Raw genomic sequence first — 27870 nt, 5'->3', positions numbered from 1 at the left:
TACCTACCCAGCACCTCTTATGTTTGCTTTTTTTAACTTGCAAGAAAACTTGAAAAAGAAAAACAAGAAAAAAAAAAAAGAAAGAGAGAGAACCTAAAGGAAAAGAAAATTTACTTCTAAAGAAAAGATGGTCCTTGGGCCCCTTCCAATGCCTCTATTGCCATTTAGAAATATTTCCCACACTGACCACTCCTTCATCTTTTTGGTATTAGCTCTCTCTCATTATTCTCTTTTTAACCTTTCATTCTTCTGAAGTCCCTGGCTTTATGTGCCTTTTGTTTTCCCTCATGGCAGAAGCCTGGATACATCCTCTACTCTGGATCTTAAGCATTTTCACAATTAGAACAGCTTCCAACACACTTCCAGTTTCATCCCCATAGCACCACACATTCCCAAAGACAACAAGTGCAAATTAGAGAACATATGAGGGAGGGAAAGAAAAATGGAGTCCTTACTCTAATACACTAGATAATATTGCTGTACGAAACTACCATAATAAAATATACTAGGAGAGTTATATAGTTACCAAATCATTCATTTTAAATAATTAGAAATGTTAAGAAAGTTACAGAAAGGAACCACATCCAATTTTGAAGTGCTCTATTATGTTGGACTTTTTCCTCCTAGAAAGACAAAGAAACATGCTACACAAGAAAGTCATTTACAACTTTAATAAACAAAGTAGACAACAAAGCAAGCTATTTTAAACATTCAATTCAACAGGTACTTTTATTCTACCTTGCAACTTTACCCAGAATAATTCCAACACTATCCAGAATAATTAACAAAACCAGCTAACAACTTATGAAATAAATAATAAAACCACCTACACAAAAACTAACACTAATCACAAATCCCTAAGACAAAAGAATAAGTTAGTAACAAAATTATAAATATGGAAAGAAAGACTACTTAAAACAAACTGAAAAAAAAGCTAGAAACACTACGAACCTGTGTCTGATCATGGCTCCATCAGCAACAGGTTTAAAAACAAAATCTACTTGTAGCCCACATTCACAACCCCCTTTCACAATACTGTTTATATGTGATAGATATTTTTCTGCTCTCAGGAGCTCCTAACATATATAAACCAGGAATTCAAACTATACTAGGGAAACCAAAAAAATATGTTCATGCTTGTCAGTGCCATCTCTTATATATACACTTGTACCCAACACTTCTCTCTTCCCGACCCCACAATGCTTTGCTTTATGCTAATCTGCATTTAAGCCTGCCTGACCCTGGCCCCTCTATTTCTACAGGCTGCCTAAGATAGCTGGCCTTAAGCTCTCTCTTTCCATTCCTCTCTGTCCCTCCTTGCTCTGAGGTGGGAAGTTGAGGTCTGTGTTCTTAGCCCTTAAGTCAATGGCTCTCATGCCACTCTGGTAAAACCCGAGGCACACCTCAGGAAATTCCAGCCTTTTGCTTTCACCCATTTTTTTGCTATAAAAAAAAACAAACAGAGCACTTTTTTTCTGTTGAAAGAACTCAGAAAGACTCAGAATGGCTGTAATGCTCATAATTCCTATTTCACATCACTGGCTTTATCTTGTGAATCATGTTTGCACACCTAACATTGCATGGCATTCTTGAAAGACTGTTAAGGCACCCTAGTTGAGAATCACTACCTTCAGTTTTCACACAAGGAGAAATCTGAAGCCTTTTCAGGGACTGAAGGCTAATATAAAGCAGACAACAGGAAAGCCCCCTCTCCATGGATGCCCATGCTCCCAACATCTTTCAAACCTGCTCTTTTGCTTCTCTACCATAGACTAAAGACTTTACAAAGACAAGTGTCATCTCTTGTAGCAACTGTACTCTAGAGATATATGTCTGGTATCTGAAAAGAGGCAGAAAGGGAGCAGAGCCAAAAAGGCGGAGATGGAGTGAATGGCTAAGAAGCACCAGTCAAACAGCATCTGACCTAGCCTTTCCCTCTGCTCTGCCCATACCAGATACTGCTGCCAGACCAAGATGAAAAGACAGGAGAGTTGGGGTGGGGAAAGGCAAGGCATTCTTCTGTGGTGGCACCAGCCACACCTACCAATCAAACTTTGTATTACTATAAGCCTAGCTGGATGAAAAAAGCCAGTTCTGGGCTGAAGAACTAACCCTGAGTGAGAAAACTGGTGGCCTATGCAACAACCAGAAACAAAAATCAAGCAGAAAGGAAAGAGAAGGCATGTGGACCGCTTAATGTGCCAGAACAACACATACTGAGGAAAAAGATTGCTCAAAGTGCACACTGGTTTTTCTTTGGCAGATAAAGTATGAGGGCAAAGCACAAAGCCCCTCCTCTGCTAATCAGAGATTCAGCACACTTGTGCGTGCACATGCACACACAAAGCAATGGATGCACCTCAGTTTGAACAAACCTTTTCTACAGTTTCTCTTATTACCCATGCGTCACCATCTCTTACCCATCAATTTTCACGTACAGAGAAATGATCTGCCCTTAGCAACTCCCTCAACCCATACAAATGAGCACCTGCATCTGGCCTAGCTGAGTCAGAAGAGCCCCAGGCCCTTTTCAGTGCCAAATCCAAGGCAGCAATTTGCAAGAGAGCAATGCCTCTCTTCCTCAATCAAACAGGCTCTGTTAGCTCCTAATCTGCATTACACTAATATTACTGTGCCTCGCCCTACACCCCTGTTGTTTCCATGAGGTCCCCATCCCTTCTTTTTTTCCTTAAGGATGGGAAGATGGGGCTCACAGAGGCTTAGGCCCTGGCATCCATGCACAAATGCCCCTGGAGCTTTTTCAAGTGTTGGAACCTCAAGCCAAACATACAACAGCAAACAGGCCTGCATGTACATGCATATACTAATGCTTATACTAACAGCCAAGACCCTTCTTTTCATTTCTCCTGCTGTCAAAAGGAAATTTAAGAGACAACAGTGCCACCTTCCATTCCCTTGTGCAAACTGCACCCGCCTCAGAAACATGGTACATTCTGTAAAGTCAAAAAGTAAAAGAGCCAAAGTGATCCACTAGATCTACCTAGTGCTGTTCCCTGCAGCTGAAAAGCAGCAGATTGCTCAACTACTGGTAAGCAGAGCTTCCCCCACTTGTATGTTAAATCTTTTTTTACATTCTCTTAAAATCAGTATTTATTAGAGGGTTACTGGAATTATTATTGGCATAATGTTCTACTGTATTACTCTAAAATACTTTAAAATTATGATTTGGGATTTTTGGTATATTTACCAAAGGACATTAAAAGAACATTAATAATGTTGCAAAAGTATGCACTCAGAAGGTAGGAAATGCCAGAATGAATGTACAATCTTGAATTTGACCACTTTGCATATATGCATTATGAAACAGACTTCAATTATGTGATTATGTACTATTATTTCCACAGGACTCCTGCCTCATACTGTGCAAAGGAAGCTGTGATACAGAGAGATTAATGTAAAAAATGCTCACTAATTTTGGGTGCCTAATCTGAAATATGTAGACCTGATTTTTCAGCCAACCTACCACAGTATAGCACTCTGAATGCTTAAAGCACAGCCCCCAGTTGCAGCTGTGAGTGTTTAGTGCCTCTTGTCAGGGACCCAAAAAATGTAAGACCTACAATCAGTGACTATGTGTGAAAAGCTTAATACAAACAACCTGAGTAGAATGACACAGGAGGAACTCTGTGGCAGAGGCAAGCACAGAATCCAATCTTCCAGGGCAGTGCTGAACTACCCAAACATCTCTCTTCTCACGCCCCCTTGATCCATTCACTTCCTACTTTTCATTTTCTGCACCAGATAAGCCAGGGTTGGTGCAGAAAAGTCTCCTTTAATACATAATCCTGATTCACTCAGAGCATTTCATCTTGTACACTGAAGCAGACAGGGATAATGAGATGGTGTCATTAAAGACTGTATTGCAACGAATGCACAAGAGGGTGAATTAAGATTATGCAGGCATCCTTAATTCTGGCACTTCCTAACTTGGAACTGTTTGACTTTCCAACATAAGAATATTCCTTAAAAGCAATTAGGTTTGGTGTAAATAAGTGCATGTAATTTCCTAGTTTTTTTTTAATACAAACGGGAAAAAAACAAATTCTATCACAAGGAATCTTAAGAGCCACCAAGTTGACTTCTGCCACTTCTGCTAGCTGAGTAGCTGATGGCAAAAGGTGGGCTCTTCTGCCCATTTCCCTCCACAAATTACTATTTTTCCCCAATGCCTCCAATCTACCCAAGTCCTGATTCTTCCCCACTCTTGGCTCCTCAGCCTACTCTCATTCCCTTCATCCAGTCTATCCCTGTCTCCACTTCTCAGTCTTTTTACCCAACAAGTCCTGGTCTAAGGAGGCAGGAATTAGAAACCAAAAGAGGGAGAAGGAGCCTGAAGATTCCAATGGCAGCAGCAGCAGCCATGAGGCACATGGCATGGTCCAGTGATCAGAGGCCAGTGGGGCTGCTGGCATGGTATAGCAGGGAGGGGTGTCCACTATACAGTGAGGTTGGAAAACAAGCATGCGGCACAGTATGGTGTATGGCCCATGCATCATACGACCTGGGGGAAGTTGTGCAGCTGTACTCATACCCACAGTCAGGTGGCTTCTCATGGATATTCTCACCACTAAGTTAGTAGTACTACATTTTGCAGTAAGTAAAAATCTTAATAGGCATGGTGATAAATATGTGCCCATTGATTCTGTTGAATGTTTTAAGACATATTTGAAACAGGTACATTGTAGCAGGGCACTGGGATGTGCCTGCTCCTTGAAGAGAGCAAGAAGCCTGTGAGCCTGCTTGCAGGTGGCAGTGGGGAGCTAATGAGGGACTCACCTGACTAGAAGAGGGCTTAGGCTGGAGCTATATAAATCCAGAGCTTGCCCAAATCAGGGAGCCTCTCCCTGGCTACCTTGCAGTAAGGAGCTCCTGGTAGATGGGCTCCTGAAGGGACCTGGCTTTAGTGAAACAATGCTGCAGGCCTGGGAACAGAGGTAAGTTCCCTGGGCAGAGAAAGACTGGGTTTACAGGCCAGTGGCCTTTGTTTTAGGTTAATCCCTAGAAGGTTTGAGGTTTCTACTAGAGGGTCTGTATGCCCAGGGAAAGGCTGAGCTGGGGCCTGAGAGCCCAGAGGAGAAACTGTGTGGGACCAGAGAGCCCAAGGCTGTATAGTCTATAGGCTAGAGCAGGGGTGGGTAAAATGCAGCCTGTGGGCCGGATGCAACCTGCCAAGCCATTCTATTTGGCCTGCAGGGCCCCTAAAAAACTTAATATTAATCTGCTCTAGGCTGCCTGTCACGTGGCCCTCAATAACTTGCCAAAACTCAGTTAGTGGGCCTCCACCCAAAATAATTGCCCACCCCTGGGCTAGAGTATAGCCCTGGGCTGGAAAGTATACCAGCTAGGAATGAGGAAAGTGCCCTTTTAAAGGGGCACCGGGTGCTCCTCCTGTTGTTTGTGTTTTCTGTTATAGTCCAGGGGCTTATGGTTTAAGTTACCATTAATGCTGGTAGCTTGGGTTGGGACTGCAAGGCGTGGCTTAGAGGTTCCATTTGTACCTGAAGGGCTGACGCTTGCCTTGATCCCTTCACGTGCAGGCTCAAGGCTTGAGCTACTCTTGCAGCCAGACAAGGCTGCAGGGCCAGACAAGGGCTGGAGCCAGAGAGGGACAAACCAAAGCTAGTGCCACAGCCAGGCCCAACACAGTGGGCCTGGGCTAGAAGGCCTTTCTGGGAAGAAAAGGGCAGAAGCTGAAGAGGTCAGAGCCCAACAAGTGAACAATGATATGATGAGACCTGTGAGGCCTGGGGTGTGATATAGGGGAGGAAAACAGGCTACACAACTTGCCCTTAAGTGTTTTACAGGGGCCTACTTAAGCCAAGAGGGATCTATCAGGCCTGAAGGCTGGATTAAGACCCAGTGAGAAGTCCTTAGGAATAAGGCTCATTCTAAAGCCTGTTGACAACCTCCCTTAATCAACTTTTACTATTAAAAACAAGGCATGGCAGATCAGCAAATTAGGGAGACTGGCAATGGAGTTTGACCCAGGTAGGTCTTGTGGCCACAGAGGGTACTCCAAGTGGACCTGCAGCTCCTATTGCATGCATGCATATATATCTTTTCAAACCAACTGTATTCTAGCATGCCCTCATTGAAGCAAGGTCACTAAACTTTTCAAGAGCAAGGTCTCTTTCTTAAAGGAAAAGAGAAAAAATAAAAAATGTATTCTGTGAAATGCAGGTGGTGCTTAAAATGACACTGGCTGCACACACAGAAGAAACTTTTGATTTATAAAAATCAGCAGATGTAAAATGTTAGTAGCTTCTTTTTTTTGTTTTTTGTTTCCTTCACAGAATTCTTCTCTTAAATATAAATGTAAGATGACAACCATTTCCAGTGTTGTATTAAGATTAGACCTTCCCCCTCACCTTTTGCATTTAAGGTCTTCTGAACTAAACTGAATGTTCATAATTCCATAATCACTTTCATCATCACCTCCATTGGAGATCAGGAGCTGTTTAGTATCCTCTTCCATACTTGAAGAATGCACTTCCTTCTGCTAGCTTCTGTAAATATTTGAACCTAAACAAATAAAACAAGATGGTTATAACGAATAGTTAAGATACTGGCCCTGGTACAACAAAACCCCACACCTGTGAGGCCTGATGCAAAACAGCCAGAGGGTCAATTGCTAGCTGAAGGGTCAGAGGTAGCTACTTGGGAGCTCCCATTCTGTGAAGGGAATTTCATGTGGGGTAACCTGAGAACTGATTCTGTCCTGTCACTAAGCTGTGCTGGCTCTTCAGTGAAGAACTACAACATTTCTGGAAAAAAGTCTTCATGGTTATACAAGGATTTCTTGAAATATGGTTCAGAAGATGGTGTGGTATGATTTGATAATCTGCTACTGAAAGGATGCAATGCTATAATTGGCCTAAAAAAGGTATCATCTCTGAATCGAGAATGTTATACATAAACTTGATGCTTGGCAAAATATTGATGATAAAACTTTGCTGATTACCTAAAAATTCCAGTTATCTAAGAGTGTTATGCCTCAGATGCAGTGGGAGGGGTGGGGAGAAGGGAAGGCACGCACACTCGGATACCTGCCCACTGAGCTGACTGTGCAGGGTAAGTTTCTTTCAATCTACTTCCTTATGAATGCCTGGACTGGGCGGTTGGGGGTGGGAGGCAGGCAGATCAAGACCCCCACAGTGCAGGAGGGAGTGGGGCAGGAGCAAATCATTCACCCCTGCCCCACTCCCTCCTGCACTGTGGGGATGGTCCCACAAGACGGCCTATCTGTGAATGGGACCCTAGCTGGGCTGGGTCATGAGACAATTGGAGCCTGGCGGCTCATCCAGAGGCACAGCGTGGGGAGCCGGGGGGGGGGGCACGTGGCCCCTGACCTGTGCATGGGGCAAGAGTGGGCTGCAGCTGCAGGGTAGGCTTGCTCCCTGCCTCATTGCCACCGCTTTGAAAGTAATGCAGCATGGCACCATATGTGTCCTGCCACGAGGCAGGCTAATCCCAGTGCCATGACTGCTTGCCTGGAGTGCAGCACGGCCACCCCTGCTGGGAAGAACCTGGCACTGCCCTGACCCCATCCTGCAGTGGCAGCCTGTCCTGTTCCATGAAGATTCCCCCCCCCCCCGGCAGTGCGGTGCTGGGGGTGGCAGACTTGTTCATGCAGGGGATGCTGCCTCTGGGCAGTGACCCTGGGCATGGGGAAAGGGGCAGCCACACGGGTGCAGCGGGCCCCAGGCTTGATCCCAATCCTGGGCTCAGTTTCCTCCCAATCCCAGCCCCAGCCCCTCCTCCCTCACCACCCCTTCTGGCCCTTTCAAGATGCATTTGATGGACGTGCCGGATAGACTGGGGAAAGATTCTGGTTGCTAAAGTACAGTAAAGTTCTGGTTGCTGGAGTATATTGGAAATTCTGGTTAATAGAGTATTCCAGTTAGTAAAAGCTGTGTTAACCAGCATTTACTGTAACTTCCCCCCCCTCCCCACACCTGCCCCCCATAACTTAGTTGTTCTATCACACACCGCCAGCTTCCCTTCCAATTGCCATTTCTGACCTGCAAACCACTAACATCCCTTATTTTCCATAATGCTTGGCCTTCTTCCTTGGCTCCATTATTTATTAAGCAATACCTTCACCATTATACTATAGAGTCCCTGTTGCATTATTCCTTTCTAGACACTCCTTTCCAGACAGTTGCACAGCTTCATCAGGATTGAGAAATAGCTCCCTGACCCCTGCCTTCTCTTGAGTCTACTCATTTGGGCAAATCCTGGGAGGTACAGATGTTCATTTGAACTCTCTAAGGCTGAAGGGGATTTTAAAAAGGTTTCCTCTTTCTGGGTGAGTCCTCAAGCTCTTTGCCTATTATGCATAAGACAGGCAGCCGCATACCATCCACAGCCATATGTCAAATGCAGAGCACAAAGCTGCATTTTTGTGAGGGGATTTAAGTGCTACTCCACCATCTCGCCTACTTTGTGGACCTCTGCTAGGCATTGGCAGGAAATGGGTGACTAGCTGCCAGACTAGGTGGCTCTGGGTATCCACAAGAACAGAACTATGAGGCGCAAAGTGACCTTTCAAGTAAAACAGGAAGACTCTCTCTCTGTGTATGTGGGATAGAGAATCACAATTTTAGTCTCAGATGTTTAAACTTCCAGCTAAATCCTGGAATAAACAGCATCTCTTCACTTTTACTGGACTTTCTTTCTTTCTCTACAATCTCTCTTAAATTAGGATGGACTTTAAAGATCCTGTTATCACAGAACATTTTAAAGCATTTATTTGGGGTCAAGTGGGTGTACATAAAATTAAGTAAATGGGTTACACATGTTGTCTTTTAAACTAATTAACATGGGGCTTGAATGGTGCAGATGCACACAGGTCAGAATAGTTAATACCCTGTAATTTAAAATTGCAGAGGTAGGGGAAGAAGGAAGGAAAGGGAGAAGATTGGAAAAGAGAAGTAAGTAACAAGAAAAGGAACAGATACTTGACATTTTACAGCTTAATACTAAAGCAGGAAGCTACAAAAAAGAGCAACTGAGCTAGTGGAAAAATAAAACCTCAAAAAGATAAAGGATAAATATGTAAGCATTACTGTTAAAGCCTTGTACTATTAAATACATGTCTAAATGCTGAGAGGTACCTAGATCAGTGTTTTCCAGCCTGGGGAGTCCCTGGTGCTTTGTCTGGTCCAGTGGTGGTACTGGGCAAAGAGAAAGGGTAAGAAAATGCTGCATAAACCTTGGAGCTATTTTAAGCTTTCTACTACATGTGTAATGTTGTGGGTAAAGTGCAGGTTGGCTCTTGGAATCTCCTAATGGCTCTTTGCCTCCCACAAGATTCCCTAAGAAAATAACAGGAGTAACATGTGCAGGCAGAGTTACATGCTTAGGAACTAGCTCATGGGTTGCTTATTTCTTTTCACAACAAGGTTTAGCTGCAAGAAAAGTTGACTTCAGCTATACACCACCATCAAGAAACTGGATGCTCCTAGCAACATGAAGGCTTTTCATATGTGGGTGGAGTTGAGAGAACAGACCTGAAAGAGAATGGATGGAAAGGAAAAACTATGAGAGAACCAGGGATCTGGTTATGTGTTCACCACAGAAAAACATGGTAAAACTCAGATTTCCTCATTTTGAAGTGGGAAACAGTGGGTCTCCCCTTGCAGGCTGGAACTCTGCTAGCCTGCAAGGGGCAGGGGAGAGTAGGAGGAGGACTCAGCTCCCTGCAGGAAAATCTGGTGGGGAGGGGAGAATGAGGTTGAAGCCTCCATGGGTAAGGCTGGAGCTGCTGCCCAGATGGAGCAATGTGTGGGGCTTGAGGCCTGGTGCTGGAATGTGCAGTCCCATAGCTCAGGCGGGAAGCAGGATGGAGTTGCAGGCAGCGGCTCCTGGGGGCAGTGGGGTGGCTGGCTCCTCACTGCTGTGTGCACTCCCTGGCAGCGTATAGGGGGCATGTACTCCCGAGATCTGTGCGTGGGAAGGGAGCAGACATGGGCTGTCTGCTGCAGGCTTAGGCTGCCTACCCTGCTGCCCTCCCTCTGGGGCCTCCATAGCCTGGTGGGTGGGACCCAGTACAGCAGGACGGACTGAGGCAGGGAAGCTCCTTGCTGATGCGAGACCCGCACTGCAACAGCAAGTTGCCTCCTACCTGCCTGGCAACAGTGAGGGTAGCAGTGTGGAGTTCTCTTGAGGCTGCTGGGTAGGCAGGGGACACATGCCATGACAGTGTGAGGCTTGCAGCAGTGGCGCTGAACTTCTTTGCCCTGCTGTGCCAAGTCTCTCCTGCTCTGCTGCAGAGACTCTGGGGAGAGAGCAGTAGGGAGCCCAAGCCTGCAGAGGGTAGCCAGCATCTGCCCTCGCCCCCCACAAATAGGCTGTACTCCAGCCATGCTGCCTGTCTGGGGGGTGGTTCCTTGCTTTGCTCTACTGCAGCAGCTGGGGCTCACGTGCTGTTGTGGGGGTGCAAGGGACTGTGGATCTGGGTCCCTTGCCCTGTAGAACTGGCAGCTGGGGGGGGCAGGGGGCTGTGGGTCAGGAGTGAGAGGCAATGGCATGGGCAGGGCACCGGCATATCGGGGCTGCTCAGCACCATAAACACTGGTGGGGGAGAGAAGCTACAGTTGGACCCATGTCATGGTGAGTGAAGGGGAGAGGGAGCTCTGACTTCCCATGATAAACGTATAGGTATTTTAGAACGTATCTTATAGTGATTTTTTTTTTTTTAAGGCACTGATAGGCTTCCAAACTGCTTTAAAATTGTAAGTATATCAATAAAACATTGTGTTCAACTGGTATGTATGTATGTATGTGCCACCTTTATTTTTATAAGTAAATAAAAGTGGAGTTTCATTTTAATCCCAGAAAAACATGCATTTTTGGAGGCTTGAATTGAAGAATTTGTGTCTTTTTTGTTTTTTTTAAAAAAAAAAAAAGAGAGAACTAAGAGCAAGGAAAGAGAGCATTAGCAGAAAAGAATCACCACATGATGACCTAAGTAGATCATCAAGTCTGATCCCCTGCCTTGGGCAGGAAAGAATACTGGGCTCGTGACCCCAGCTAGGTAATTGTCAAGCCGCCTCTTAGACCCCCCAAGGTAGGAGCCAGCACCACTTCCTTTGGAAGCTGGTCTCAGGTCCTAGCTGCCCTGACAATGAAATAATGTCTTCTAATGTCCAGTCTGAACCTACTCTCAAGCAACTTACGATCATTATTGCTTGTTACTCTGGGAGGTGCATGAGTGAACAGGGTCTCTCCCATTGCCTGCTGGTCCCCCAGGTAAGTTTGTAGACAGTCACCAAGTCCCCCCTCAGCCTTCTTCTCTTGTGAAGGCTGAACAGGTTGAGGTCCCGTAGCCTATTATCATAGGACCTGTCCTGCTGTCCCCAGATCATGTGAGTGGCCCTCCTCTGGACCATCTCAATGTTGAAGCATAGTATAGCAATTAATTAGGAAGGCTTATGAGTGTGGCTCCAAACAAATTGGAGTTAAGTTTGGAACTACTGAACTGATGGGAAGCCTTTCATAAGCCTTCCATGAAGAGCATTGTGGCCATGTCTATTCTTTTCTCTTTTAATGGTCTCTTTCTTCCCTCTTAGTTATCTTCCATAGTTCTTCCCTCCTATCCATTCTCTTTCAGATCTCTTCTCCCTACATCCTTATTGGGAGAAATTTTGAATAAAGAGGTCTGCACCTCTGAATTGTAAGTGTGGGTTCACATACTTTTGATAGGTCATCTTTGTGGACACCTTAGCTATAATCTGCAGACCCAGGGATCCACAGACCACAGGCTGAAAACCACTGACTTTTTTTTTTTTTATTGCCTTCCTCCTGAGTACTCATCTCCTGTCTTGCTGTTATTTCCTACCTTTTTTTTTTTCTCCTGTCTTCTCACTTGTGACCCTATCTTCCTGTTCCCTATATTTAACCCCTGGCCTCCAGTTGCTTCCAACCTGCTCATATCCCCACCCTTCTTATGTAATTGGAAGAGAAACGGATCAGATAGGCAGGTATCTGCATAACTCTGCCCTTGGCATGAGATAAACAGGTTATACCAGATAGGAAACCTGGCTTTATGCTGGGGTGGCCAACCTGTGGCATGAGCCACAAGTGGCATGGGCAGCTTCTAGAGGTACACTGATGCATTGGTTCATATTGTATCTGCACCAATAAAAGGAAAATTGACACTTCTGGCTGATGTGGCCTATTTAATGTTGCTGATAAATGCCGCATGTATGCATGGGGCCAGGAGTGCAGCCTGGCAGCTTGGAAAGCAATGTCCAGCTGGTAAGTCTAAGGGGGTGGAGGGCAGATCTGGGCCCCTGGGGTGAGGGAGGCAGTAGGGCTGAGTAAGGGACAGGTGCAGACTGGGTGGGGTGCAAGATGAAGCTGGCAGCTCATCCCAGGGGGTGTAGGGGGCCAGCAGCTCCCAGCCACTATGCATACCCCCAGGGGAGGCACGGAGGGCATATTTCCCCCAGATTGTGCATGGGGAGAGGGCAGGCTGCCTGCTCAAGACTAGGGCTGGTGCTGGGCTCTTCCCAGGGGGAGGGGGCTGGGCTGGGGCTGTGCTCAAGGTGGGTAGTGGCACGGAGAAGAGCTACAGGGGCCCCTTTTCCCAGTGGCAGGGGCTGCACTTGAGGCAGGCAGTGACACTGGGAGAAGTGCCAGGGGCAGCAATAGACTCAAGTGGGTAGCCTTCCCTCACCCTCCACACAGATCCAGGGGGCATATGCCCCTCATGCCTTCCTTGGGGGTGCACATAGTGGCTGGGAGCTGCTGCCCCACCCCACACCCCCAAATGAGCTGCTGGCTCTGTCCTGTGCCCTGCCTGGGCATTGCCTGGCTCTGCCCCAGTCCTATTCCCTCCCTCACCATGAAGGCCTTGATCTATCCTCCTCTGCCCCCCTTCCCTGCCCCCTCAGACTTACCAGCTAGACACTGCTCTCCAAGCTGCATATCAGCAACTGGGCCTGTATGGGCCGAGATGGTCAATTATTAATGAGCCATAAATATCGGCCCCAAAAATCTTTATCGGTGCACCCCTAGCAGCTTGTGTGTGTGTGTGTGTGTGTGTGTGTGTGGCATCTGGCAGAGGAGGGAACACAGTGGCACATAGGGTCAGAAGCAGAAAGCAGTGCAGGGGAACAAGGTTAGACTAACACTTAGCAATGGCACAGGGCTGCCAAAAAGGTTGGCCCTCACAGTTCTATGCAGCCACATCCCTACCCCAGGGTCAGCCATGAAAAAAGGGCTTGGGAAGTAGAGGTATGAAACTTAGATCTCTGACAGTTGAACAAATCCTAAGGTGCTAGCCTTACTGATGATTCCTATGGGTGTTGATGTGGTGACAACACAGTTCTGGGAGGGAAAAGGAATGGCTGGTGTGCATTGTTTGTTTTTTATTTGCATTTAAAAAACACAAAACAACAACAAAGCATGCACCCTGCCCCCCAAAATCAACTGGTCATTTGTTGTTCGTATATCAATATATGATGATCAAGATGCCAAAACTTAAGTTTGCATATGCAAACTTAACTTGGCTTCCTTGTAGATATGCATGGCAGTACAGTCTGATTTACATGACTATTTTGTCCACCAGACCCCTGTAATGTCCAGTGATTGTGTGAACAAAAAGGGCAGTTTACCCATGGATCCCTGTTTCATTTGTTGCAGGAGATGGAAGGAAACAGATGACAACAGCTGAATTCTTCACAGAAGAACTGGATTTCACACTAGCTACTGCCACAGAGTTTCACACTGAAATGCTGAGTAGTTTAAACCATACTTTTTTTACGGTGGATGAGTAATAGTGTTCTTCCCTTTTCTGCATTAAGCATCAGCACCTCTGCCATCAGAGCTCTCAGCCTCTCTGTAAATCAACTGCAAATTGAAATCATTTACAAATGTCCTAAATATGTAAAGTTGTATATAGTGCTAAGCATTATGAAATTGAGCCAGGTCTCTCAAACTGAACACCCAAAATCTGTGGATACTCTCTAGACTTCATTTTCTTATCTACAGAATGGATATATTAGGTTCTCACAACATGCAAGAAGAGGAACTATTTAAGTGTATGAAGTACCTAATCTTATAATGATGAACACTAGAGAAAAACCCACAGGGAAACTTAATGAGTCTGTCCTTTGGATAACACTGTAAGCAAGGCATGTAGCCATGCACTGAGCAAGAAGAAAATGTAATTTCAAACAGTTGTTCTTTAACAGAGCCTTGTCTATCTTGTGCACTAAAGGAGATGGGAGTCTTGATGGGGAAAATAGTAAATGGTCACATGCAGGGGTCAGCAATGTACAGCCTATGGAACCACTGAATCCAGCCTGCTGAGTCTCAGGCTTTGCCTGTGCCCATGCCGGTACTGGAACTGAGTAGCAAGGAGCTGCCCCAGGGCCAGAGTGCTTGAAACAGTGCTCATGTCTCTACTGCCTGTCCTACCCACAACCCCCCCCTCCTGCCGGCCATACCCCTTTCCCAAGGTTGCAGTGCAAGTGCACCTTCCAGCCAGAGTGGAACTGGGCTGAGAGCAGGGCTGTGTGGGGGAAGAAGGATGGGGATGAGGAGAAGCAGCAGCAGCTTCTACCTCCCAGCCCTAACTCAACTACCCTTCAGCTGGGAGTTGTACCTGCACTGCAGCTAGGGACCTGAGGGAAATAGTGGTGGCATGGGCACAGCTCCCAGCTGTGTGGTTTGAGTAGGGACACAGGAAAAGCTTCCCTGCTACTGACACACCACTGAAGCCATCTGACCAGAGCCAGACTGAGGATGGCCCACAGTATGAAAAAGGTTGCTGGCCCCTGCACTAGGGAGATGAATAAATGTTGTATGTCATAACTTTTCAATGTTTGACTTTGCCATTTTTCTTAACAGGTAATTGCTATAAATCTATAGCTTGTTCATCACCATAGTGTGTGAATAACTAACATGTTTTAATAATGGGTGCAAACTACTGGAGAGTAGATTTAAGTTGCACATTGGGAAGAAATTTTTTACAATAAGAGTGGCCAGAGTCTGGAATGGGCTTCCAAGAGAGGTGGTACTATCAACTAACTTGGAGGTCTTCAAGAGGAGGCTTGACAATTACCTGGCTGGGGTCGCCTGACCTTGGTCCTCTTTCCTGCCAGGGGTAGGGTGTTGGACACAATGATCCATTGGGTCCCTTCCAACTCCTATAATCTATGAGTATGTAGGTCAGGGGCATCAAATATATGGCCTGAGGGTTAGATCCAGCCCTGGGAGCCCTGCTAATCAGCTCCTTGGTGCCCCTGGGTCTGATAAGACCCATGCAGGGTACAGTGGTGGTCTTAAGGGAGGACAAACCAGGTGACTGCCTGGGGCCCCACACTTTAGGGGGCCCAAATTTTTTTGGAGGGGTGGGGGGGAAGTCTTTGCAAGGAAAGCTCTAGTTGCATTTTAACACAACTATTTATCTAATTCCCCAAAAAATTTTTAAAAAGATCTATGATACAACTGTGGTGGGTTAATATTTACCTGAGTACATACCTCTAAGGGGCCCTAACTGACTCTCTGCCCAGGGCCCCAACATCTCTAAGGCCACCACTGCAGGGTATAGCATGTACCAATGACACTGAGGTAGTCTACAGGCAGGATCCAGCCCACAGACCTTTTGCCTCCCCCAGCATACACGATCTAACTCCTGGTCTACAATTCCCCCATTACAAGCGACACAGATCCTGAGCAGTAAGAACAGCACAGTTCGGGAGCAGGAGCAGTACTGCACACAATGGCTGCCCCAGCTAGACTGTGCCACATGGCACTCACTCCGGGATATGTGCTGCACATGATGCTTGCTCTAGCTGGTCCAGGACCCACATTGCACACAACGCTCACAGGTGCCATGTGCAGTGTGGGTTCTGGACTAGCTGGAGCAGGTGCCATGTATGGCACAATTGGGGCAGGTATTGCTTGTAGTGCAGTCCAGCTGGGGCAGCCACTGCATGAATCACAGCTGCTGCTCCCACCAAACTGCTACACATATGGCACCCATGCTGTGTGGCTCAGATCCTGGAGCAGTCACAGTAAGGGACCCAGAGTGGCAGGCACATCAGGTATGCTAGGGAAGGGGAAAGAAGGTCATGGGGTGTGTGTGTTCATGGGCCCAATCAGGCCTGCAGACCAGCCCAGCACCACTCATTCACAACTGCTTTGGTTTGACATCCTTGATGCAGTTACTCCGCTCTCCCCTCAATAGTTTGTAAACTGGCTTTTCCTTCAAAAATGATTCTTTCTCCTCTGCCACTCACTCAGCAACATCCTCCCCTCCTGGAGCTTTCATTCCTTCCATATGGGTCTCTTCTCAGCTCATACTAGATGCTGCAGCAAGGAAAAATAACAAGGCCAAAACAAAGTGCTTTTGAAAGTATCACTCTAAAGTTTTATGGCCCACATTCAAAATGGAGGCATTAAAAGGCAGTTCCTCCGAAATTGTCCTGAAAAGAACAGTGCGCTATGAACCAAATGAATAGCTCTGTAGCAATCAATAAAACACAGAAGGGTGGGGTCACTACTCTTTTTATTTAATGATAAAATATTTACTTGAAGAGCAGGATCCTTTTTCCACCCCCCTCTCAACATGGGGTGATGGGCTAGAAACCAAACTATGCTACAATTGTGTGGCTTCTCTTTTAAAAGTGGCTGGAACAGGCTGAACACTGACAAACACAAGTTTGATTGCATTAGAGCATTTTGAGGTGCATCAAATCCAGACCATACAGACAACCAAACTCAATGTCCCACATTAAGTACCTGTGAATCATTCAAATTAACACTTTGCCTTGAAACAATCCCTGCTAACTGCTATTTTAAAACTATGTAAACAATAGGAGTTATATTCCCTGCCTAATCAGGGATGCATCAAATCCCTTGTCTGTTCTTTAGCCCTAGACTTTAGAAAAGCCTGTTTGTTAGCTAATGGGACCACCATTTGTGGCCCCCACAAACAGCCTGGGGGCTGCACTTCTAACAATTGCTATGGAAAGATCTCACCAATTCAAATACTGCTAATGTCACCATACCCTTTCAGATAATCACAGATACTCCAGACCCCGAAATACAAAAGCCCCATTTCACATGTCCATAGGGTCCATTATTCCTCCCCCTTTCAAACACAAACAAGGTACCCTCCTACAATGACTATCCTGTACACTATGCCTACTCAACCAGAGTGTTGAATATCCATAGAGCAGCAAAACCATGTAATACAGATCATACCATATATTACTTCACACCATCTCCTTAGTAAGCTCCCTCTCCGGATCACAAAACATATGTAATGTTCTTAATAGGTGCTGCACATATAGGCCCTCCAGATTAAGAATCCTTGCTCTATAATAGTGTATAAATAGTTTACTACAAAAGTTTAAACCCAGTTCAAGCACACTTCGGGCTTCTCCCCAGTGGTCAGACAAAACACGCACCAGTCTGTTAGTTATGTTCTCTCAGCCTTTCTACCATATTCTACCAGCAAAACATTGAGTGTTTCTGAACCCAAAGCTCTTTGGTGAGTTTAGACTCCATCTTTCTACCAGAACTCTTAGATCTTGTCTGCATTAAGTTGTTTCTGTGCCATAAATTCTGCTAATAGCAGCTGTCAGAAGGAAGCTGCTACACAATTTTTGCAGTGATGTGCTTCTGGTGGCTCTACTACAGCTGTTGCGCTGGCCAGGTACAAAGTGTATGGGAGGCACCAACTGCTGAAGAAACCATAGGAGCTGGCAGAAGCTGTAGGCATGTCTACACATACCTGCTGCCAGGCAGCAACAGAAATCATTTTTGGTCAGCTAGTAAAAAGAATTTTGTAACCACAAAGCAGCTTGAAGTGTGGATGTATAAGCTTTGGCCTACCTATACTACATGGCTTTGCTGGCAGACCTTTTCCAAGTGAAGGAAATCTCCTGACAGGTACAGGTAACTCCTCACTTAACGTTGTCCAGGTTAACATTGTTTCATTATCATGTCACTGATCTATTAGAGAACACACTCGTTTAAAGTCATGCAATGTTCAGTTATAACGTTGTTTGGCCGCTGCCTGCTAGTAGGTAACTGCTGTGACATAGTTGGATTTGCTTAACATCATTTTGCTTAAAGTTGCATTTTTCAAGAACATAACTAGGACATTAAGTGAGGAGTAGCTGTACATACAGAAAGCATAGGAGTCTCTGTTGGATTCACTGGTCCTCTTCAGTGAGGAACCAGAGATGCATGAAAGCCTGGCAGCTGCTGACTCCCACTACCGCCTCTGTCAGCTGGTTGTCAGTCCTAGCCCTGCATTGCACTGCAGCTGACACAAGACGGCCAGTGGCAGAGACCTGATACGCCTGCAGATTCAGCGGCAGGGTACGAAGCAGGGATGGGGCAGGCTCTGGGCATGGGGGCTGCATGGCAGACTTTCAAGCTGCAGTGTTAGGGGAGGGAGCCCCGTCTAGAGCAGGCTGAGATGCTTGGAGCTGTGAGGTGATGGTTACACTGACCCCAGATAAAACAGCCCTAAAATTCTCTGGTGTGCAGCGTTAGGAGTAGTACAACCTGGCGATATTATCTAGCACCTGGAAAGCAGGTGGCTTTCCTCCTCCCTGAAGTAATCTCCACTGCGCGGATTAAGAAAGGGAGAAGCGAGCGTGTCCCCCGGGGCCGGGGAGCCCAGGCGGCTCCGACTTCACCTGGAACAAAAGGCTGCTCGCGTGAAAACGAACGGGGATCGCCCCGGGCGAGGGGCAGGGGACCAACGCGGGCCCGGACCGGGCGCCCCCGGGGGCTGGCTGGCAGGGCGGCTGGACCCTCTCCCCTTGACCCCGCTGCAGCTGTCCCAGGGGCTCTGCCCGCACCCTCGCTGGGGCCCGCACCCGAGCGCGACTCTACCTGGCTCCGGCGCCGACCGAAAACAGGAAGGGCGAGGGGGGCCGCGGGAAGTTGCCTGGCCGGGGCGGGCGCCGGCGGGAGCAGGGACGGGCGCGGACTACAGCTCCCAGCAGGCCCGGCGCGGCGGAGGCGGGTCTCTCGCCGTGATACGCGGGGAGGCCGGGCCGGGTCGGGGAGCGGCGGGCCCGGCTCGCGGTGGTGCTGGTGGCGCTGAGCCTCAGGGGTAGGGAAAAGGGGGAGCTGCGCAGGCAGGCGGCGAGGTGATCGGACGGGGCTGCCTCCCCACCCCCGAGTTGCAGCCGTCCCTGCGGCCCGGCCTGCCTCGCGCGGGTGAGCGCGCGCCGGGAATTCACTGTGAATTCACTCCCTGGCTCGCCCCTGTGGCCATAGGTGTAAGGCAGCCTTCCCCAAGCCTCGGGGGTGTGCCCCCCGCCGTAATAAAGATGGCATTTGTGCGCCCCTACTTCAGCCACCACTTTCCTTGCCACTGATTCTTCTCGGCCCACGGGTTGAGAAATGCTGCCCAGGGGAGGCCCAAGAAGCGGGGTAAATTAGGCTGTGCCCCTGCAGGAAGACTGCTCCTGACCCCCCACCCCTCCGCCAGACCCAGTCACAAGCTAGAGCAGTCAGTGCATGTGTATAAGGCAGTGATTCTCAGCCGGGGCCCAGCTGATCCTTTGAAGGGTGCCCCTGGGAGTGAGGAGATAAGCTCAGGCATGTCCCTGCTTGATCCATCCTCCACTGCCATTGCTTGGCCCTTCTGCAAGGAGGTAAGTACTGTGATATATAAATTAGTTTTTAAATTGGGTGCCACTCCATTCACAAAAGTTATGGAGGGGTGAAGAAAGGTTGAGGACTGCTGGTGCAGAGAGAAGTGGGTCTCTACCTTGGTCTGTAGAACCGATTGTTGTGTGGCCATACTTGGAGCTATTGCAGAGCGGTTTTTCTGGACTCTCTCCCTACGCAGACAAACACATAGAGCACAATAAATGATGGCAGCCCTTTAGTTCCTCCCTGGAACTGGCACTTTCCACAAAAAGGAGAAACTCACTGAATAAATCAGTGAAATCAGTAGGGAAAGTGTGACTTGGAATCGCATGGTATACTTTTTAATGCCAATATTGTACTGGTGAATTTTGTTGAATGAGCAGCTGTAAAAACAAAGTCCATCTGTGTATCTATCTACAGATCCATTTTCGGCGGTAAATAAGACTGTTGTCTGTAGGACCTCTGCCTTATTAATTGCAGAAGTTTCAAGTTGTGTAGAATAGGGGTGTTGATTCATCTCAGCCCCTGGGCTGGATCCAAACTGCAGGGCTCCTTGCAGGCTGAATCTAGATGTGGCAGCAGCAGCAGCAGGGTGAGCAGCAGTGGCAGCTGTGGAGGTTCCTGCAGCGGTTGTCCCTGTGCCCCCCCAACACACGTCCCCAACAGGACTTGTGCCATGCATTTCATCAGTGAGTCTCACCTCTGCAGGTCCCACTCCCAAATTCCTGGCTTTCCTACAAACCCCACAGGTCAGATGTGGTGGTTCTGGAGCCATAGCATGGGCCATAGGTTTGTCTCCCATGGTACAGAGCATGAAGCAAGGGACTTCAGGAGAAGAAAGAACAGCCTAAGAAGGCAGTTGAAAGATGCCATGGAGAACTGGCTTATATTTCTGATTCTGTTAGCTTTTGTCTGATGTTTGGTGAATCATTTAAAACATACAAAGTGTTATATATTTTAAGCATTCTAAAATATTGGGTATTGGGCATCTTCCTGTTGGATATCCAAAATTAGTCTTAATTTCCCCCTGTCTCATCTTCCCATTTGTCAGCTGCAGGCATTAGTACCCTTAACCTCATAGGGGTGTTAAGTTCATTCATGTTTATGGAGGAGTCAGATATTGTAGTGATGAATGCCCTAGGAAATTAATAATTCTGTCCTTCAGAAGCAGACTTCATATAGTGTGCTGTAAATAAGATGTTGGGGCACACTTGAACAATAATGGTCAAACAATATACTGGATAAGTAGTCATTAAATAAGCATCATGGCAGTACAGGAGTGGAGATGTTGTGAGACTATGTCAGTAAAAATTGTATCATAATTCATACCCTCAAGAGACCTGAATCAAAGTTTTACCAATTTAGATTAGATTAGATTTATATGCTGCCCTCCCCAAAAGAGGCTCGGGGTGGTTTACAGTAAAAACAAAACAAAACATAAATTATAAAGACAGATGAAAATATAAAATAAAATAACTTAGTAGAACATCCTACCCAGACAGTTTCCCCAGACTTAACCCCACCTGCTGAAGGCCTGAAATGCAAAGGTCTTGCAATGCTTTTGGAAGATCTCCAGGCTGAGGCTATCATGGGCTTTAAGGGGAGGGCTCCAGAGCTGAGGGGCAATTACCTAGAACAACCTCCCATTTGTTTCCACCAAACTTGACACACCCATGGCATTTGCAGGAGGTTGCTCTCAGTTGACTTTAGGGACACTGCATTTTGATTCAGCTTCTGGAGGGTCCTCAAGGACAGCCCCATGTAGAGAGCATTGGTTAAATGAAAATGCAAGGTAGAGCTGGATGCCATCATCAGGCTGATGGCATCTCTACATCTCTGCACCGTCTTGCCCAGCGGTCTCAGATTCATACTGAACAGGAGGTGTGACAGCACAAAACTCTGGGGGACCCCAGATGAGAAGTTCTGATGGGATGATAAGCAGTCTGGGTTCAAGTCCCAGCTGAAGTGAATTGGGGTGAGCGAGATAACACAAAGCAAATCTTGCCACTAGTGGGAGATCAGTCCCTGTGGGAGATATGGGTTCAAGTCCCAGCAGAGGTGACTTGGGGTGAGTGAGATAACAAGCACTCGCCTATCACCACCTTCTGGGCCCCCCCTGCCAGGAAAGATTGGAACCAGTTCAAAGAAGTTTCACAAGTAACCACCAAGTCATGCAAATGCATTATCAGTGGCCAATTTTGCAGGCAGGTTGTGAGCCCTGCAGCTATTTCCATGAGCTTATCGTGGTGGGGGCCCCACTTGATGGCCAGGACTGTCCATTGTATTGCCTGCCCCTTGCTGCTGATTGCCTGAGAGGGCTGTCCATCTTGCGGCTGGGTGTGCATGGGGGGGGCGGCAGCCATCTTGCCCGCTTATTTTCATGCTGGCAGCCCCATTTGTGGTGGGCTGTGCAGCCAGGAGGACTGCCACCTGTTTATTTTTAGGAAGGTTTTTTCTGGGGGGGGGGGGGGAATGTCCCAGAGATTGCTTAATTTTGCGATTTTCATGAAATCATGATTTGAGTAGGTCCTGACCAATTATATCAAAAGCTGCTGAAAGATCTAATAAGATCAAAAGAACAATTTCCCGTGTCCATCTCCAGGTGAAGATTGTTGACTGAGCTGATAAGCACCATCTCCTTACTGTACCCAGGACAAAAGCCAGACTGACCACGGTTCAGGCGTGTGATAGAATTCAGAGGGACCTGGAACTGCCGGGTGACCCACTCATTCAATCGCCTTCCCCAAAAGAGGAGGTTGGAGATGGGGTGATAGCTGCATGGGCTGTCCATGTCAAGACATGTTTTTTTTTCCTTTGGAGTAGGAGCTGGAAAATCAAATTCTGGCATTTTCTAACTTTTGAATCTTTTACCTTGAAGCCTTAATATTTTTTAATGTAGGGCTTTTCTATAATAAATCAAATTGATTAATTTCCACAGAGCAGAGATACAAATGTTATGAGATGAAGTGCAAATAGTGGTCACTAAAACTGGTCTGCATGGTCTGCAGCTATGCTGTAACTCTCTTTGAACAATCAAGCATCAACTGATAGTAAACATATAGGAGATAACCAAAAACAATTTATTATGTACCCAAAGTCACTGTAAGAAGTGACAGAAGCTCTTGTTATGTTTTAAAAGAAACGTAGCAGCAGTTCAGGCAGTTCCATCCAATTTCTTTTATGTATGCAATAATATGAAGAGAAAGTCTGCAAATATAACAATTATCTTTTACTTTAGCAGAAAGTTACAAAATGATGTTCAATGCAAATCACTTATATATACTTTCTCTTTATTTATTAGATTTATAGTCTTGCCCCACCCCCTCTTAGTTACCTCTCCTGTATGTCCTACCCATCAGTTATTTTGAAAGAAGATGTGTGTGTGATGAAGTCAAGGTACTTGTCATACACAAATATAATTGTTCTCATCTGAAGCACAACTCCTACTAGAGTTGGTAAAATGGTTGCTCCTTGCTTTAAGAAGCACACAGCAGCTAATGCCACTCTTTCTGGCAGTTGTTTTTTGGGACTCTTATGCTACAATTTAGCTAGTTACTGATGTGTAGACGATTTAGGTCTATTTCAGTGTAGTCCTGGCTACTAACTAAAGTCATGAAGTGCACTGGAAAGTGTGTCACTCATTGGCAACAGGCATATCGTAAGAGTCATAATCTATGTCTACCATACTTATTGTACCAGAGACATATTTTCAATTAAATAAGCTACAGAAAGATGAGAGTACAAACTGATGTTTTGCAGTTTCATCACTGCATTTGTATTGTGACATTCCATTGTGACTGATGACACATTAGGTCTTGACAAACACTGTCTTGTACTGTGTATGTGCTTAAAACAAGGGAACCTGAATGTCACTTAAGGGTCTGAGTATATTCGCAATACAAACAATAAATTGATAACATCTCCAATGAGCATTCTCTCCTGTACTCTACAATGATGGGGTCCTTGTTTTGGTTTTAGCATGAGGGATTACTGTAGTATTGTAACAGATACAATAAATTTGGGTGCATGACCTTGCGGAATTGTGTGTGTGATCAATTTTTACCTAATTAAACTGAAACACTGCTTTATAATCAAAAAAGACATGGCCATCTGTTTAACAAACAGATGTGTTGCTGCATTTTGCTGGTAATATATACTTTGCTTCTGAAACATGTACTAGATATACTGGTAACAGAATAAACATTATTCAGTCTACAACATTTTAGTTATATGGAAAGTTAAAACTTTTACGGAGTATTAAGTATCTTTTTAAACTTAATTTCTGACATATATTTGATGAAATCTAGTCCACTGCAAAGGCAAAAAACATTTCTCATTTGGGATCCATAAAGGTGACTAATACAAGTAGCAGGTAGAGTATTGATGCACCTTATAGACTAACTGAATCAAAGGTGCATACATTTTTGTGAGCAAGAGATCACTACATCAGAAGGCAGAAGGTGAGGGTGGTAGACACTGATCCGACATCAAATCCAAAAATGTACAAAAGCCTGTGGCAGAACACTAACCTTGGACATTCCACTGCTGACCTCGGAGTAGCTCTTTTTAAACAGTGAAACTTTAAAAGTTGACTTAAATGCAAGATTGTGGAACAAGCTATTATCTACAGACTTGATTGTGTTAAGTATGGTCTAAATAGGTACTACAGATTTGTATTCCATTACCTGGATTAGCTTTTTTGACCCTTTTGGCCCTGTGAGTTTATTACTTGTTTACCTTTTTCAGCACTGCTTCCCTCCCTCTCTCTCCCACCTCCCTTCTTCCCTATATTTTGTGCTCATCTCTCTCTGATAGTTTGTTTTGTACATGTCCTTTTATAGCAGCTGATGAAGTGAGCTCTTGCTCATGAAAGCTTTGTATCTTTGATTTAGTTAGTCTATGAGGTGCATCTCTACCCTGCCTTCTGCCTGACTGCAGACGAATACAGCTACCAACCCCTCTCTCTAATACAAGTAATAAAATCTTTCAGACTGTCTCCCTGCAGACTGAAGAAATCCTTGCCTACACTGCAGATATAATTGTGGTAAGCAGCCTTACAGCACGATTAACTTGTGATCACAGATAGAGCTAGAGCCCAACAGTGGTTACCCCAAGATTGTATTTGTTAATTTAGATTTTTCTTTGCAGCAGTAAGGGCAAGAAATTGATAACACTCATGCAACTGCAAGAAAAGTGCAGGAAAGTCCTTACAGACTGATCCAGCCCACTTCAAAACTAGGCTGCATCTAGTGCCTCAAGAAGATATATTCACTTAATATTACTTTTCCCTACCTGATGAGTATTTTTCTCTAAGTTACCATGGTACAAAAGGAAAAGAGAAGTTGGATTGAGTAACTGATTCTTACATACACAGCAACTGTGGTCAGAAGAGAAATATGCAATAAAGACATTCAGGGTAAAGTCATTTTAGGAAGCTTTCTTCCCAAGAAAAAAGAGTAAGGATGACTCTCATGCAAAATTAAAAATTGCAGACTTCTGAAAAAAGCTGACTCATGCTTACCTATAAATCATATGGCACTATGAAAGAAAGCAGTTTGTGTTCATATTCCAGTACATACTAAGCATTCAGTGCCTTTTCAGAGTTAAAGTATCTTTATGTATAGTTTTAAACCAGTGGTTCTTGACCTTCCTTGCATGAGGACCCATTTGTAAACATTGATGGCCAGTCCTGACCCAGTGCCCCTCAATCCCAACCTGCTTCCTGAAGGCCCAGGTCCCCAGTGTGTGGTGGGGTGTAGGGGTAGGAGGGACCCCAAGCAGCCACTTGCAGGCTGGAATTCTGACAGCCTGCCAGGGAAAAGCCACGGTTTCCCATGTTTTTCTCTTAAAGAAGAATTCATTTTTAAAGTTTGTTCACAACCCTTTCATATATTCGTGCAATCCACTTTTGGGTTGTGACCCACAGGTTGAGAAATGCTGTTTTAAACCAGGGGTGGTGTGTAGGGGGTGCACATGCACCCCCTGTGCATGGCGATGCACCCCCTGCAAAAAGGTGTCTGTGGGCAGTCCATGATCAACCCTGGCCAGCGCTGCTGCTGCTGGCAGCACCTGCAGGTGGTCACCACCCCACTCTCCCTCCTGCCGCCGACAGTGCCGGTGGCATCTTCAGGAGCTCCCTGCTCACTGCCAGTGCAGCCGTGCCCCCCCAGCTGCCGGAGGTACGCACCGTTCATGTTTTAAACTATACTTATTTTCAGTATTTTGTGATTATGATACTGTTTGCAGAAAAGTGACTGTTCAAGAGCCACATTTTCTTCACCAATGTGATCACTGGATGTGGGTCACCCAAAGGTTTTAGTACCTAGCTGCTCTTGCTGTAGATTTGGCCTGCATTAGAGCAGCCTATGGCTCTTTGATGGAATTCCCTGTTAGCCACTTCCTGGTGTGTTTTGGACTTCCTTTGCACAATAGGCTCCAATCAGAGAAAATAATGAGGACCATATTTTTATTTTAAAATAAGGTAATTTAGTAAAAGTCAACGTCCAATTGTTTGTCTTGCTTCAGGAAACTTTACACCCAGCTAACATTTTACAAAACATATGCCACAACACAGCTGTTTTCATTAAGCTGATCTTGGTGTTAGGAGGAAAAAATGTTAATTTAGGCCCTGAGGAGTCCTTTTTCCTGTGAGTTGAGTGAGCTCACCAGCTCCACCAATAACTTAGTCATCATTTACTTTCATCTGAGATAGTAATGTGTGAAGTCTGTCTCTACTGATGTGATTGTGATAGCAGCAGTAGGCAGGGTGTCCTAGACCCATTGACCAATAATATTGCTTAAAGCCAGCAGCTGTCTACAGAGAACACAGCTCTCCCCTGCATTGATGCTACAGTCTGAGGATAAATTTCCCATAGATACAGAAAAATGAATTCAGAAACTTGGAGCTGCTGTTCTTTCTCCAGGACTTTAGCACAGGGTTGGCAGTGTTTTTGGCTGGAGTGCCAAAAACACCCCAACCTCCACTCACACCTTGTCTTGGAGTGCCAGAGGCAGGGGAGCCACAAGGGGCCTAATCACTAGTGCTAGCAGCAGCTGCATGTGCATTGGGCATGCAGTCACCACTGCCACAGAGCCAGTGCCCAGGCTGTGAAACGCAGCTGTTTGCAGCCTCCTGGTTGCCTGCCACAGCCAGCTTGGGCTCTGGGCAGCTGCAGCAGGCAGTGGACAGGCTGCAAACAGCTGTGCAGGGCTCTATAGACCTAGCACTGGCTCTGTGGCAATAGCAGCTGCATGCACACTTCTGGGCTGCCTCAGACACCTTCTCCGCTATGCACCTGGAGGTGTGCGCACAACTGCCACCACCACACAGCTAGTGCGAGGGTGGCAGAGCCCTGTGCAGCTGTTTGCTGCCTCTTGGCTGCAGCCAGCTCAGGTTCTGGGCAGCTGCTGCCAGCCAGGGAGCTCAGGCAGCTTGCAGCCTCATGATTGCCTACTGCAAGCAGCCCTGGCTCTCTGGCCCGTGGCAGCTACCCAGAGCCCAGGCTAGCTGTGGTATGCTGAGGAAAATGGCCTCACATGCCATGCTCTGGTTCATGTGCTGGGGTTGCCGATCCCTGCTTTAGCACAGACTGGGTCCTGGCCTGAGAACAGCAACATCTAATAAAAGTCACCAACTAGGAAGCACTTGAGCTGGCATTAAACAATGTGACACTAGCCAAGAACTGTTCCTAAATCAGTGACTCCCTTGGAGAATATTAATGCTGTCCAGGAACTCCCACTGGCTAGGGACAGATTGACTTTTATTAGTAGATGTTTTGGATTGGGAATCCATAAAAAAGATGACAAAGCTGATATGGAAATACAAAGCTCCCAAGCGAGGGACTAACAATAGAGGGATGGGGGAGAGGAGGGGAACGCGACTAGGTTACAAGCGATACAATGTTAGCCAACTAAGCCCCGGGGTATATTGCTTTAGAACAAGGATCCAGGGCAACAGCAAGGGTTAATCAATTTCTAAAAGTTGGTTTGCGACAGTTTTTTTCAAAGCCCACTGTATCCGACGCAGGCAAGCAGCAAGCAAACACACAGGCTGGGAAATTGAAGACATGTACCACATGAAATAAGAGACTTTGTGTTGGCTAGGTCACAGTGCCCAGCTGCAGAGCCCTTAGGAGTTCTGGTTTTGGGAAACAGATCAAGTTAGGAAAAGACTGGTAAAGCCCAAATTAGGAACTGTGCATGTGACGGGTTTGT

The 27870-nt window shown here is 46.3% G+C and overlaps 2 protein-coding genes across 10 annotated transcripts in view; one reads left to right on the top strand and one right to left on the bottom strand.

The window, feature by feature from the left end:
* Nucleotides 1-18962, bottom strand: part of SLC38A9 (solute carrier family 38 member 9) — an 83426-nt gene extending 64464 nt beyond the window's left edge. For 5 of the 7 annotated variants that reach the window (XM_019517857.1, XM_019517858.1, XM_019517853.1 and 2 more), the window contains exons 1-2: nucleotides 18889-18962; nucleotides 6390-6543 (exon numbers count right to left, since the gene is read on the bottom strand). In XM_019517857.1, coding sequence (XP_019373402.1) covers nucleotides 6390-6496 — 107 coding nt within the window. In that variant the 5' untranslated portion in view covers nucleotides 6497-6543; nucleotides 18889-18962. Of the gene's footprint in view, nucleotides 1-951; nucleotides 1190-3619; nucleotides 3689-6389; nucleotides 6544-18888 lie in introns of those variants that run through there. The other 2 variants (XM_019517859.1, XM_019517856.1) reach the window with 2 other exon arrangements.
* A 171-nt stretch (nucleotides 18963-19133) lies between these two features.
* The window catches only part of DDX4 (DEAD-box helicase 4), a 114984-nt gene continuing 106247 nt past the window's right edge, over nucleotides 19134-27870 (top strand). For 2 of the 3 annotated variants that reach the window (XM_019517848.1, XM_019517845.1), the window contains exon 1: nucleotides 19134-19658. In XM_019517848.1, the coding sequence (XP_019373393.1) occupies nucleotides 19605-19658 (54 nt within the window). In that variant the 5' untranslated portion in view covers nucleotides 19134-19604. The remainder of the gene's footprint in view (nucleotides 19659-27870) is intronic. The other variant, XM_019517852.1, reaches the window with a different exon arrangement.

This window comes from Gavialis gangeticus, unplaced genomic scaffold, assembly GCF_001723915.1.
Source record: "Gavialis gangeticus isolate Ggan-Ray unplaced genomic scaffold, GavGan_comp1, whole genome shotgun sequence".
In the NCBI taxonomy this organism is placed as follows: Eukaryota; Metazoa; Chordata; order Crocodylia; family Gavialidae; genus Gavialis; species Gavialis gangeticus.
Note: the sequence above shows the minus strand (reverse complement) of the source record. Positions and strands in the feature narration are given on the sequence as shown.